The sequence below is a fragment of the Nuphar pumila genome, chromosome 4 (genome assembly GCF_984573655.1).
Source record: "Nuphar pumila chromosome 4, dmNupPumi1.hap1.1, whole genome shotgun sequence".
Taxonomy (NCBI): Eukaryota; Viridiplantae; Streptophyta; class Magnoliopsida; order Nymphaeales; family Nymphaeaceae; genus Nuphar; species Nuphar pumila.
Window position 1 is genome coordinate 130869730 of NC_143252.1, and position 14847 is coordinate 130884576.

The 14847-nt window shown below is 36.7% G+C and overlaps 2 protein-coding genes across 3 annotated transcripts in view; both read left to right on the forward strand.

Moving 5' to 3' along the window:
* LOC149841068 (polyadenylate-binding protein-interacting protein 4-like) overlaps positions 1–7859 on the forward strand; it is a 25969-nt gene extending 18110 nt beyond the window's left edge. Inside the window, exons 7-8 of the mRNA XM_090003570.1 lie at positions 32–262; positions 7729–7859. Coding sequence (XP_089859696.1) covers positions 32–262; positions 7729–7818 — 321 coding nt within the window. The 3' untranslated portion in view covers positions 7819–7859. The remainder of the gene's footprint in view (positions 1–31; positions 263–7728) is intronic.
* The window catches only part of LOC149841069 (polyadenylate-binding protein-interacting protein 3-like), a 23377-nt gene continuing 16258 nt past the window's right edge, over positions 7729–14847 (forward strand). Inside the window, exons 1-3 of one of the 2 annotated variants that reach the window (XM_090003573.1) lie at positions 7729–9582; positions 9736–9808; positions 10203–10233. In XM_090003573.1, coding sequence (XP_089859699.1) covers positions 9494–9582; positions 9736–9808; positions 10203–10233 — 193 coding nt within the window. In that variant the 5' untranslated portion in view covers positions 7729–9493. The remainder of the gene's footprint in view (positions 9583–9735; positions 9809–10202; positions 10234–14847) is intronic. The other variant, XM_090003572.1, reaches the window with a different exon arrangement.

The following is a 14847-nucleotide window of genomic DNA, read 5'->3' on the forward strand; positions in this document are numbered from 1 at the left end:
TTTATCCTTACACTGGCTTGTTCATCAACAGGAAAGGGGTATTAACTTTCCGGAGAACTTTGAGCTTGATGAAGAAACAAGGTTTTCATCAGTTTATAGGGGAGCAGATGATGGAGGATGTGAAGAAAATGATGACATATTGTTCGATACTTGTAATGATGAAACTTTTGGTGGTCCATCCAAATCCAATGCTTCCGGTCCATGCATTACCAAAAGCCAATCCAATAGTCAAACCCAAGCTTCATCTTGCTCTTGCTCTGTGGTAAGCCTGCAAGAACTTATTTTAAAAAAAATATCATTTGCTTTGTTTGTGTGTTGCTATGGTAAACATGCTTCTTGTTTGAGTTCTCATGCATCACATGCTCCTGAATTTGGCAGACACATAAAAATACTGAATCAGACTTCCAGCTACTCTAATTTCTCTTATTTGTCCAATATGCATGCACCTCTCATTCTATTGTTCTTACAAAGATATGCTGAGATATCATGGCTAAAGAGTACTAGCAAATCATTCACTTGCTGTTCTTTCAAATGAATAAGGTTGGTGTTCGTCTTTTAGCTTCACTTCTACATGCAATGCAAATTTTGCATGAGAAAAACATATAAAAGTAATTTCAATTGTAAAATGTGCTTCCTTAGCTACATAATAGATTATGGTTGAAACTAATTTGGAAGAAATGTCTCAGATGAAGTTCAACCTAAGATCTATTCCTTGAGCCATTATACAACATAATGAAACTTAGTTTTTTGACGTTCTTTAATATTTGAAGACGGTGATATATTAGTCTGGGCTATATCTCGGCAAGAAAAAATCTCAGGTTAGCCTTTCTAATAAATCTTGAGAAAAAGCTCAGCAAAATCTCAATGTCATAAAAGAAAATATAAAAAAATACATAACTAAGAAAAGTATATATATATTTTAATGTGAAGGAAAGGCAGAAAGTAATGAAGAATAAAGAAAATCTACAAGAGTGTTGCAATTCTTTTAGGCAGCTGATGTTAGGTACATCATGATATTTTCCCCTTTCAATCATCACATTGCAATGATACCGTGATACCTTCTAAACATCGGAGATATCAATGACAATGTGCAGTAATGATCATGGATAGGATCATCTTTCTTCTTTCGATTGCCAATGTAGAAACTAAGGTGGAGCTATGACTGCTTGGAATGTAGTTCCTTTGTTCTAAGTGCTGATATATTTGGAATCAGATGGGTTTGATTGATGCATAGGGCTTTCCTGGCTAGATTGGCATAGTCCATCTTTCAATACGCTGGACAATGGATATGTTCCTTAAGCAGCAGTACAACATTGAAGGATGGTTATGAACTAGGAGAGTAGGTGGCGAGTAGGTTCAGGATCGTGGAAGTGATATCCAGCGGTAATCAAGGACTTCAAAGTATGAGTCTGAAAATTGCGTGTAGGTGACTTGCTTTTTTTGAAAGAGACAGCTGTATCTGGGCAATAGGTTCCCTCTTTTTTGTTCTCAGGGGTGGTGAAATACTTGAGTGTAAGATGGACGGATATTGGTCGAGGAGGATGGATGGAATGTCCTATTTAGATTGAATGCAACTGTGAATTTAATGGATAGGTGGCATATGTGAATGGTATTGCAGCATGATAACTTTGTAGTGCAAGTGATCAACTTGTCTGGACTAGGGACTTACCATGCTCCTTTTCATTTGAGTCCTTCCACTGTGATTTCATGGAGCTGGGTTCTGAACTTCCAAAGATGTCTATTTGGGGGTTTGGACCTTTGCAGAGGTCAAAATTTTTTGCATGGCTGATTTCATTAAACAAGTTTAATACATGCATCTGCTTCTGCAATGTAGAATCAGCTACTTATTTTTATTTTCTTTCCATCTCAAATGTCTTAAGATGCTCGGACCAGATCTGTTGGCGTTGCTGCTGCTTCTAGAAAATTGGTTGAATTTGAGGGCAAGAGGTGCAGTTTCATCTGGCGGTGGCCACGGTTGGCCAACTCGGTGAGTTGACTTGTGACTCAGTCGAGTTGACTTCGATCAGCCTACTACTGTGCTTAGTTGTCAAAGGCGCTAGGTAGAGCTTAGGCGGTGAGCCCCTAAAAAGACTAGGTGAGGCCTAGGTGGACTAGGCAGAGACCCAAATAAAAAAACATTAAAAAACATACAAAATATGTAAACAAACTACTAAAATTAATAACAAACATGTATACAATATAAAATCAATCAACAATAAGCAATAGACAAATAATATGTTGTCGAACACTGTAAAACAATTATATTACATAAAAATAGTCAAATAGAAAACTCGTACGCTTATAGATTATATGTGAATTAAGTACACAAATATGTATATATATAATTATATATATATATAATATAAACACATAATATTGTAAATTTATAATATATGTTTATGATATGTTAATAAATATAATTATATACAATTACACAGAAAACATATATATGTGTGTGCAACTACGCATCAGACTGAGAGACTACCTCGGCTAGGCCGCCTAGGCTTCGCCTTTGACAACTAAGAGGAGGGGTGAAAGGAGGAGGAAGAAAAAAAAAGGTAAAAAAGAAAAACAAAAGAAGAAAATGAGAGAATAAAAAATGAAAGTTTTTGGGGCAAGAAAAAGAAAAAAAAAGTAAGAAAAGAGACAATTTTTTTTTAAAAACATGACAATTATGTCCCTGCGGCTTAGGCATGGACAACCTGAGTAAAAAAAATAGGGCTTTAATGCCTAGACCCATAAGCTTAGGCAATGGTCCTACGCCTAGCTAGCCTAGGCGCAACTTTTGACAACTAAGCTACTGTGTCACAGAGCAACGTAACTCGATAGTAACCCAGAACCTGTTGAGTTTGTTGTTTAACGCGGATGACTTGGCCAAGTCACTGCTCGTGACTCAGCTGAATCATATGGTTAAAACTTTGGAGCTTAGAAAAAAAAAAGGTAAAGGATAAAGATGGGTCTCATTTGAAACCCTACCCTTCTTTCTATTGTCCGTATGCCCATTTGGCTCTCACGTCAACTCTTTCCACTCAAGACTGGTTATCGCCGACAATGATTGGTGAGTTTTCCCGGCGAGTTATGTGGGCTAGGGCTCAAGGAAGGCTAGAGGGGTATCAGGGAGTGTTGTGACCACGCCACCAACATCAATGGCGAGAAACTCTGGGGTACGATCGAGGGTAGCTACAACAGAGGTAGTCCAGTGTGTGCTACAAAAAGGAGGTTTTGGTGTTGGTGATACCGTGCAAAGCATCTTTCCCTCTGTTGGCACTAATCTCTCTCTCTCTCTCTGTAATAACCGAAAATTTTATGCGATTTTTTATGCAATTAGGTAGGATTTATGTGTTTTGGGCCTAGGATCCGATTCCCGGATCCATAAGAATCATACCTATGTAAATTTATATATATATATATATATATATAATAATAAAAATAAAGAAATAAATACAATTATTTTGGGTTTGAGTCACGGTTGGACCCAAATGGATCCAATATGTGGATCCACCATTCCCTTACGACCCTGATCCACCACGTTAGAGTGGATCCGGCATCGCGGGTCACGGGGCTCGGACCCGGACCCGACCCTCTATTAATAAAGCGCCGACTACAAGAATTGTGCCTAGGGCACGATGCTTGCTAAAAATCAAGAAAGGGGAGGAGGTTACGGAGGTCGTAACCAACTCCCTCCGATTTTCTCGAAAGGGAGGGGGACTTCGGCTCGTTAAAGAGGAGATGGAGGGGGGTCTCGCTCTCTCATCTCTCATCTCTCTCCTCTACTCTCTCTCCTTCCCTCTGTATCCCGCTCTCTCGAAGCCCTTCACAGCGCTGAAGCACCGACGTCGGAAAGCTCCGACCACACCTGCAGTGTTCGTCGCCAGCCTCCTCCTCCTCCAGTTGCCGGAAAAAGGTAGGTTTCTCTATTTCTTTTTCTGTTGGTATTGATTGCATCTGATTGTGATTGGGACGGTCTAGTGAGAAAACCCTGTTATCGCATGATCGGGGTTTTCCAGATGGGGTTCTTGGCTGCCGAAAAATCGAAGATGGAAAGATGTTGGGTTTTCTGGTGGTTATGAACCAGATTCAGGGGTTATCGTGTATGACCCATATTCGAAGAAAAGGTGGGGTTAAGGGTTGTCAGAAAACCACGGTGGGGTGACCATGGCTGCCGAAAGATTCATTTGAGTAATCGGGCATTTTGACTGCCCTGTTAGAGGCCAGCAGGGTCATCGGCTGTCGGAAATTCCATTTTAATTGAATGGGGGTTTCGGTTTCTTTGAAACTCTGTGGAATCGACTGCAGAAAAAAAAAACCAATATAAACAGAATATGGGGAAAGGTTACGATTGTGGTAACGGATAACCCCAGAATTTGGGGTTTTCTGATGGCAGTGTTGGATGACCCTAGATTGGGGGTTTACGATCTTAGTATTGGGTAATTCAAGATTTGGGGAAACCCCCCATAGCTTTGTCAAACGTAAATTTGATTCATGTCTTATTTTATTCTCTGAAAAAAAAATAACAACAGAAAGATAGAGTCTGGTTTTCAGGTATATATGTCTTAAAAATAGTTAATATTATGACCTGTTCAAATTATCATAATCTGTTTCTTTTCCATATTTCGGGTATCAATCTGTTACAGTCTAGAATGGTTTCTTTTTCATGGTTTGGTTCAACCATTTCGGACTGTAATCACTTTATATTACAGTCGGGTGTTGGAAATCAAATTGTGGTGAGTTGAATGACTCTGTGTGACTGGAAATTGACTGGTTGATATCATTAAAAATTAGGTTGTCTATAGTTTGAATGTCTGACAGGTCTTGTAGAATACGAAATGCAAAATTCTTCAATATAGATATAACCAGGTTGCAAATTTTTCTTTTGACTGTGTTGAAATTCTTAGAAATAGATTGTTTCTCTGTTATGTTATATGTTTAAAAATATTCCAAACTGAAAATCAAATCTACACTACTCATGTTTTTGTCACATACATAATTGAGAATACACGAATCATAAAAATCGGTTCAAACAGGGTTTGGATCTGTGATTATGTTACATGGTAAAAACAAAAATATATACACACGATTATGTTATCGTTGATTAGACTGCAATCTGCTCAGAAACATCTACTGTTACTGTTAGCATTGATTGTGCTGCAATATATTACTTATTGATCAGCAATAGTTTGTTTAGAGACAAATTAAGCTTTCATTGAATTTATTTTGTATGTTGTGCATAAAACTGATACGGGTATAAACCAGTTATAACACCATTGAGATTATATGGTATGATTCCAAGTGAACCATTTGGGGTTTTACCTAACACATAAGTACCGATGGGGGTACTTGAGTCCGATGATTTGTGGACAATGAAAGTTAGGTTTGTCAACTGGAGTGTTGTGCGATCGTAGAATGCCATTGCGGTTGAAGGGAAAGTTTTATAGGACGACTATTAGGCCTGCTTTACTATATGGTACGGAATGTTGGGCTGCCAAGAGACATCATATTCAAAAAATGAGTGTAGCTGAGATGCGTATGCTGAGATGGATGTGTGGAAATACAATAAAAGATAAGATTCAGAACGAGGAGATACGTAAGAAGGTAGGCGTTGCACCCATTGAAAATAAGATGAGAGAGAATCGTTTACGGTGGTTTGGACATTTTCGGCGAAGGCCTAATGATGCTCCAGTTAGAAGGATGGAGAAATGGGAAAATATATTAGTTAAAAGAGGTCGGGGTAGGCCTAGGAAGACATGGATGGAGGTGATAGGAAAGGATATGAATGCTTTGAACCTCACCAAGGACATGGCATTGGATAAAAATGATTGGAGGAGAAGGATTCATGTGGAAGACCCATAATGATTTTCTTTTTTGGTTCATATCGCCGACCCCAATTATTTTGGGATGAAGGCGTAGTTGTTGTTGTTGTTGTTGGAAGTTAGGTTTGTCAAGAGAGCTTAAACTAAAGGGATGTGTGCGTAATTGTTTTTTGTTAGAAAATGTATGATTTGACTTGCTTGTATGCAACATGTTAATTGTGTTTGAGGAATGAGGTTGTTATATTGGTTCCAAACACATGATGGTGGACTTAATCTGAGGGATGGAGTTCTCCTTATGCTTTAATTTAGATTTAGCCTGATGGATATGAATGCATGTAAATGTTATGAATGAAAAGTTTTATGTGCATACATTTATGGGACATGTTTGATTATCATGCGTTTATGAATTGGTTTCAAGTACATGTGCATACATGAAATCAATGTGTGTTTGGCATGTACAATCATGCATAAATGTTCTCATATACTTATGAATTATAGATGAATGCATGTGTGTTAAGTGATTACATGAAAGCACTTGCACATGGATAGTGAACACATGCATATGACTGTGGTAACTCATGCACACTGTTAATTTGGTTTGAATGAATGTGCATTGGGAAGCATGTTGACGTCATTGCATACATTGCAAGTTGTTATGATTTTTGCTTACGATGCATCGATGGTCTAAATGAATCATCACAGGCCTGAAGAGCCTTGAGCTTTGGTTTGCTCTTTCTTTAATTGTTTAAATGCATCGCAAAAATCATATTTTATTTTATTGTTCGATATTGCACTGTTCAATGTGCTTCCACGGGTTGGAATCTCGTGATGGTTCTCGTAGGGGTAGATGCGAGCTTTTGCCTTGTTTTTGTATATTGAATTGCAAAACTCAATAATTAGCTTTTAATAAAAAGATAATGAATACGAACAATGTAATATATGTTCTGTGATATCTCATCTAGAGTATGGGAATCTTAGAGAATCGGTCTTGGGGAGACTATGAGGATACCAAAACTCTGTGTGCTGCAATTTTGTTTCTTTAACCCAATATTGAGGTTCCTTCTCCTGGCTACGGTTTTAGAGAGAGTCCGCCATTTTACCTGGGAGTGATGTATTCGACACTGCTGCTGTTGTTTTTGGTACCAAGGAAGTGACACTTGTGGGCGTGGGTGTCCCTTGTGTCTCTGACATTAAATGTGGAGGTCTAATGTTCCGAAGGTGAATCGGTCGAGGGCTAAGTTTGAAACCCAGTAATAAAATATAAATTGTGTGTTAAGCTACCCTGGGAACCTAACTTGACCTCGGGATTTGTACTCGTTGGGTGTATCCGCGGGCAACGGTAATTAAAAAAGAAGAACTTAAATTGTATGCATTTAATAGGGCATGCATATGGAAGGAGAAACTTTAATGAAAGATAATAAAGTGTTCATGCATTGCAAATAAATCATGTATATTCATGCTATGCATTAGAACATGCATATGTTATCTGTTCTCTTAATTGTTATATATTTGGCGAATGCATGTTGTTTAATTTCTAATGCATGTTAAATGCTCTGTTCTACTTGAATTGTAATTCATGGTATTGATTAATGTTGTTTTATGCTTAATAGATGTACCATGTTGTATGAATGCTTACCTGAATTATGTAATTGTCATAATTGCATTCCTCTGAATTATTGCATAAATTTGTATCTGTGGTTATGAGATATTTAAATGCTGCTATTGATGTTACCTGCCAGTTAGCTTCTGATAAATTGTTGATTGTCGTAGCGTAAATCTTTACTTATTCTTGTATATACTGAAAATCACACATGACACTCATACCACATACTAGACTCATGATATACCGCATTAAAAGTTACAATAATTCCTACTTAGACAGTTGTAGTCTAATTCCTATAAATTTATCATTTTTCAGGCAATGAATACAGTATATGAGCGGCTGCAGGCTGAGGTTTTGATCGAGATTTTGGATTTACTGTTTCAGGGATGTTTCAAGAAACTCTGATGTTAATTTTCATTGATATTGAAATGAAATAAATGATTTTGGTTTGCTCTCCACTGAAATATTCTGGAATGCTTAACCTTATAGTATGACTTGTTTCCGCTGTTTCAAAAAGAAAAAAAAAATTCTCAAAATTTCGGGTTAAGATTTTGGGACGTTACTCTCTCTCTCTCTCTCTCTCTCTCTCTCTCTCTCTCTCTCTCTCTCTCTCTCTCTCTGAGTGGCATTGATGCCCAATAGGTGTGGGATTTGGCATGTCCCTAAAGTAACACAAAAAATAATGGTCCATCTCTCACTCTCTCCATTCATCTGATATGCCTCTTTTCATCTCAGATATTCTTAGTTCTGCTTATCATTATTGTATAGAATAAAAATTGTAAATTCAGATTTCGTTTTGCAACTTATTTTCCTGTTTTTTGTAATGTTTTTTCTGTTCATCTGAAGATATGTTCATACTGCATACATCTGTTTTTCATCTTAAATGTTGAATTTTAGTTAAACATGAATGATATTTAGCAAAGTATGCGTTCTTTTATTTTATTATTGAGTTAGGGCATTTAATTTTCATAATATGACGTATAGTTCATATTTTTTTGTAATTTTTCTTAATAACATAGACAAAAACTTACACCTGAGTGGCTGAGTTGCATATGGCCAATCCAAAACCAAGTTCCAAGATTGCCAACCATAGCAGTGGCTGCTACTATTCATATGGTGGTTTAATTGGTTGGAGAGGAAAAGTAGGACTTTTAAAGTCAGGGTCTTTAACAATGTGGTCATTCACTTGAAGGTTCAAGAAGATATCTTTGTATGTGCAAAGGAGAAGTGTCTTGGGTTGGATCTATCTTGGATAAGACCATCGAAAATAGGAATTGGTTTATCATCTGTTCACTACTTATCTTTTCTCTTACTATTTCTCAGTGATTTCTCGTGACCTCATGTTTTCTTAATGTTATTAATACAATGTTTCCATCCTTAACTAAAAAACGAAATGATGCTAGCAGATGATGTTATCTGTATTAACCAGGAAAAGAATTGAAATGGTGCTAGCAGACAAAACAAAGTTCAATAGTTTCTTTTGGATGTAGATCCTTAGAAACATGTAGAATCTTGTTATTTTCATATTATTTTTGAGCATGGATTTAGGATTCTTCATGGAATTTGAATCTATCACGTTTTCGTTGGAGCACAATAAATAGATTCTTTCTTGTGCATGAGTGTCTTTGTGTGCAAGCATGTATTCAAATGCCTTTTATCAAACATTTCATTTCAAAACAGCGAGAAGAATGAGTAGGCATGTTTGAATCATGATGGCCACTAATGAAGTCTGGGTAATTGGTGGATGAGCCTAAAGTTCTCAAGTTATCTTTGCTGGGGAAGATCCAAGAACAATCATGTCATTTTGATCATTAACAACTGTTTCTAGTTGAGCTTGCATAGAATTACAAGATTCTTTCTCCTCTCTAGTATAAAATAATGTCTTTGTATTTTATGTTCTCTATGCTTAAATTTTGTAATTTATTTTGGTTCTTGGTAGGAATTGTGATATGGAAAATAGCTTGCTTTGACATGTTTTCCTCTATTGTACTAGAAAAAAGTCTTTTCTTCCATTACTTCTATTGACATTTGTTTTGTACAGAGTGAGGATTCCTCTAATTCTTTTCCATCTGATGCGAGTATGCACCTCTCTAGCTCAATTACTGGTCGTAGAGAACCAGTTTCCGATATTGCATTGAATAGTTCCTCTATGGTGGATAATGCAGTCAGGTTCTGACCTGTCATTCTTTTACCTTATAGTCTGCAATAGTCCTTATCTTGCATATTTAAACTTATGCATGAGTAAGTGCAAATTTTCGTGTACCTTCTGTCAGATTGTGTGTGCTGTTTACTTTATAATGTATTGTTTGATTTGTTAATCAGGGTTGGTGAGAATCAGGCAAGTGATGAATCTTTGGTAAAAAGTTTATCTAAAGAGACGATGGCAAGAAAAGTAGTAAGTCATTTTTCTAGTTTGGAACACGTTGGAGACCCTTATTGTATTAGACTATTCCATTTTCAGTTTTAATTCCAACGGTGGTAAGGTGGTAACTAGGTTCCTTTGTGTCACAACTCACAACCCATGATTAACCTTTTGGACCAAGGTTTTTCCTTCAACTAATTTTCTGTATCCCACAATTTGTATCCAATGATCTAGATAAATAGCATTGTACTTGTCTTTTTCTGTACATTATATTATTGAAGTTTAAATGGAAAAGAGATTGTGCTCAATTTTAACTCTGATAGCATACACCATGCACACACGAATATGCCATATTTATTTTACCCATGTGAGAACCTTTTTTTCGTTATTGTGTACTTTCTCTTATATTAAACTGTATTTTATGCAGGTCTGTGAAGGTCAAACTTTGAAGCTAGAGGGTGAGTAAAAACCTTTTTCTCCTATCGTCACTCTGTTCATACTTTTTAGAATTTTTTAAATTTCCCAAAACTGGAGTTGCCCAGACCACAGACATAACTCCAGAACCTCATATGACTTCAAAAATGACTTCAAAAAAGAACTCGTCATCTAATTTCTGCCCCACCCCCTCTTTAGAAGTGCTCCTTCCTTCTAGAAGAAACCTTGCAGTCTTGAGAATCCTTAGATTTATACTTCTAGAGTTCCTTGTTGAGAGGCCCCCAAAACATTCAAATCTTGGTTCTTGAAGTCATAGTTCAATTCAGTTGTTTTTTTTATTTTTCCTTCTATTCCTTCTCAGTTCTCACAGTCCAATAATAGTATCTATACTGACCTTGCTGTATCAGACGTCTCCTATCTACCTTCTGTTAGAAAATGACTTTGAATATATTAGGTTCAATAATGAACCCATACACATGCACATGAAGTGCGAATAAACCCACTCAATGGAACAACAGAAGCACATCATGTGCTAATACATAAACTCATAAAAGGGGTAAATATGACTTAAAGTCATAAGTTGAATATTATTGAAGAAAAAGGAAGAAGAGGGTAAAAAACCCTATACAATGGAGCAAATGCTCCTCCAAGGAGTGAAGAATACAAAGGGGGAGACCCCTATTTATAACACAAGAGAGGAGCCACATAGGGGGCTCCCCAACGACTCTTTGGGGAGCCTCCCTAGGTGGCGCAAACCACAAAAAATAATAAAAAAAGAAACTAAAAAATAAAAGAAAATTTACATGCATATTCCAATTGGAATATGCGTAAAATGACAAATTACAAGAATACCCTTGAGGGTATTTTAGGAATTGAAAATATATATATTTATATATATAAATAGAGATACGTATACATATATATATATATACATGTATACGTATCTTTATATATATATATATATATAAATATATACTTGTACATTTAAGGATTATATTTCAACATACATATATGTGTACGAGTACACATATTTTAACACCCTCCTACCCAGCAATAAGATGTAATGAAAAAAAATTGAAAACGATATAAAAATAGAACACACACACACATGCACACCCACTCCCCCACTAGTGGGTTCCAAATCCACGAATGAAACATTATCCTTTTTTCCTTTTTTGTAGATCAGACCCTTCATACCTGATCTACATGTAGGGATCGGCCCTTGGATCATGTTGTATATAGGTTTTGGGGGCTGAAAAATCTGTGGCCTACAGTACACCAAGTTTTACCCCTCAAAATATCATATTTTTTACAGCAAAAAAACATGATCCGATGGCCGATTCTTACTATTTGGACCTAAACACATCTATGGGGTCAGAATTGGTCAATGCGACTTTCCCCTGTGAGTTTCAACTGGGGTTTTGGTATCCACCAATATTTTCCCATATATGTATATACTTGTGAGTGAGTGAGTGTGTGTGTGCGCGAGAGAGTATGCGGGAGAAAAAAAAAGGCCTCTAAGGGCTTACAAGATCATAAACACAAAGTGCACATGCACAAGTCCACTATGGGACAATACATAGTTGGCAAACTCCTTACTTGGAGTTGGATCGCATAACCCTTGACTCACGAGTCAGAGGGTCGACTCGGTAAGTTGAACGAGTTAGGGCTATGCATTTTCTAGTATTAAGATATGGAAAAATTCAAAATTCATATTGTATAATCACTAAATTTAGCACATGACATCAGTGACTAAGCTATATAAGTATTCAACTATACATAATTGTTAATATTTATGATTTAAAAACATATAATTCTTTATAACAAGTATTCTTTTATGGGAATTATGCATTAAAATCACAAAATGCATAAAAAAACACATAAGAGGCATGTGGATCGGCAGTCCTGAATCGATGACCCAGTTGGGGTCCAATCCGGTTCAACTTCGGCAATTCCCGAGTCGACTCGCCGGGTTTGCCAACTATGGGACAATACAAAATCCAACAATGGCTATAACAAATATAACAAATATGTTTTATTGATCAAATGCTTAAGCAAAAGCATTAAAACAAATGGGAACCAAAGGCTCCTATTGAGTACAAGAAAAAGAGCCAGGTTGGAGCCTTGGAGCCCCAACGACTCTATGATCATTTTGACTATAGCGCCCCTTCACAAAATGTTAAAAGATGAAAAATGAAGTGTAAACAAGTGTCCCTAAAGGACAACATCTATTATAAATGGAAAAGACTAAAATGGCCCTAATGCGCTTGACCTATTACAAAAAGGTATACATGTGAAAAACAATATGTATATGACAATATATATATATATATATATATATATATATATATATATACATATATGAATGCATATATATTTTAACACCCTTCTCAAACTTAAGAAAGGTTACCGAAAGTTTGTTGAGGATAAAGATAAAATGAGGTGCATGAGGTGCTTTAGTGAAGAACTCTGCAAGTTGATACTCCGATGTGACATATGACAACTCAATAGTTCTTCTCAGATACTCATCACGTACATAATGACAATCAATCTTAATGTGCTTTGTTCGCTCATGAAAGGTATGATTGCTTGTAATGTAGATTGCACTATTATTATCGCAACATATTTTCGAAAGTTTTGAGATGACAACTCTTGGCATCACAAGAAGGTTCCTTAACCTGATGCAGGGTGTCCCACCACTTCTTGACATCGTCCTTCAGACGGTACGTGCCAAAGTCGATCTATCTGTCCTCGGGCACTGATAGGATACAGAACGCCCTCGCGGTCTCCTCGACCTAACTCTCATCAGCTTTCTCGGAAAAAGTCGGTGGATCCAACTTTAAGAACTTCTCATATGTGACCACACCAGTGTTCGCAATGACAACTGATGTGGGATGGATGCACGTCGCGAGCTGCACCATCTGCCCCTGGACATGCATAGTAACAGTCTCAACCAGACTGTTGAGAGCATTTATCAGGAAGTCCCTCTGCTTCTGCTAGTCTGTTGAAGTACTAGAACTAGCGCGAGTACAAACATACATCTATAAAACAAATTCAACCAGAATTTATTAGCAAATTTATACCCCTGATCAAGCCTACCCTCTTAGGATTGATCCCAGAACAACATGTACAATCGTATCAAGAACAAAATTTAAATCACAAAACATTGATTTAAATATAATTGTTCATACAGTCAAAATATATAAATTCTTAAATTTCAAGACAATAAGGAAACAAAATTTTACAAGATAGCTCTTACCAGTGATGTAGAGACCGCTTCTGGAGTACGAGTTTGTGACTTTTTTGGTGGTGGTTCTGATAAATCTGACAAATCTTATACATGGCTCTGATACCAACATTGTAACTACCCCAACTGACCCTCGAAAAATAGTGGATTTTTTTTCTCTCTCCCTAAACCTCACAAATCTCTCTCTCTCTCTCTCTCTCTCTCTCTCTCTCTCTCTCTCGAACATGAGTTCTAGAGAGAAGAGCTCTCTCTAGCCTTTTTATAATTAATGAATGCTCTAGAGGGGGCGGTGATGTCCGCTTCTAAATTATCTCTATATGGGTAGACTTCTACCAAGTGTAGAACTCTACTTTCTTATCCTTTTCTAGATTTTTAAATTTTATTATTTTTATTTTTTATTATTCTTAAAGAATATTCCAAAGGAGGGACGCCCCCTTCTGGAAGTTCGTATGGGGTAGAGTTTCACCCTAGGTAGAACTCTATCTCATTCTTTGTCTATATTTAAAGTTAGTTGTTTTTTTTAAACTTTAAATTTATGTTAGTTTTAAAATTGCCATGGATGGATTATGGATCCAGATTGGATCCAGGATCCAAATCCAAATGGATCCCAACCCGGATCAAATCCTAGTCAATATGGATTCTGGATTGGGTCCAAATCTATATTAACTTGGGTCCTATAGAGTAGGTCCAATCCAACCCAGAAAAAACTCAAAAATAAAGGTCGGTCATTTTTAAAAAACGCATTTTTCAGGCCAAGCGTAATCCGATTTCGAGAAAACAGATCTCCTACGAGATCCACGTTCTGAGGTGGATCTAACAGTGGTCTTAGCTAAATTTCGTATCTAAATTTTGCTTGAACTTATCCTAAATTTTGCTCGAATTTAAAGGTTAAAAACAATAATTTTCTTAAATTTTAATTAACACAATTAGATTTTGTCAGCAGGCTTTGGCCCAAGCCCAGACCTAGCTGACATCACCTAATATCTAGTTATTTCCCAAGATTTTATCAATTAAATATAAATATATAATCTAAAAATTATATGATTTCGAGCCAAAAATCATGGAAAAATTACAAGATATTACCAGGCAGAAGAAGAAGGGGCGAGAAGATGGTGAATGGGGAGGAAAAGAGGAAGGAAGAAGAAGAAGAAAAGAAGGGCGAGAATAGGGGAGAGGGAAGCAAAAAAGAAGAGGAAAAAGAAAAAGAAGGGGCGAGGAGAGGGGAGGAAAAGAAGAAGAAGAGGACACAAAAGAAGAAGAAAATAGAGAGAGAGGGTTTATAACCTTTTTTTTTATTTTTTATGATTTTTTTTTCAAAATTTACCAATTTTTCCTTTTGAGGTCCAACGCCTACTCATTAGACTAGGCATTGGACCTATGACTAGGTGCC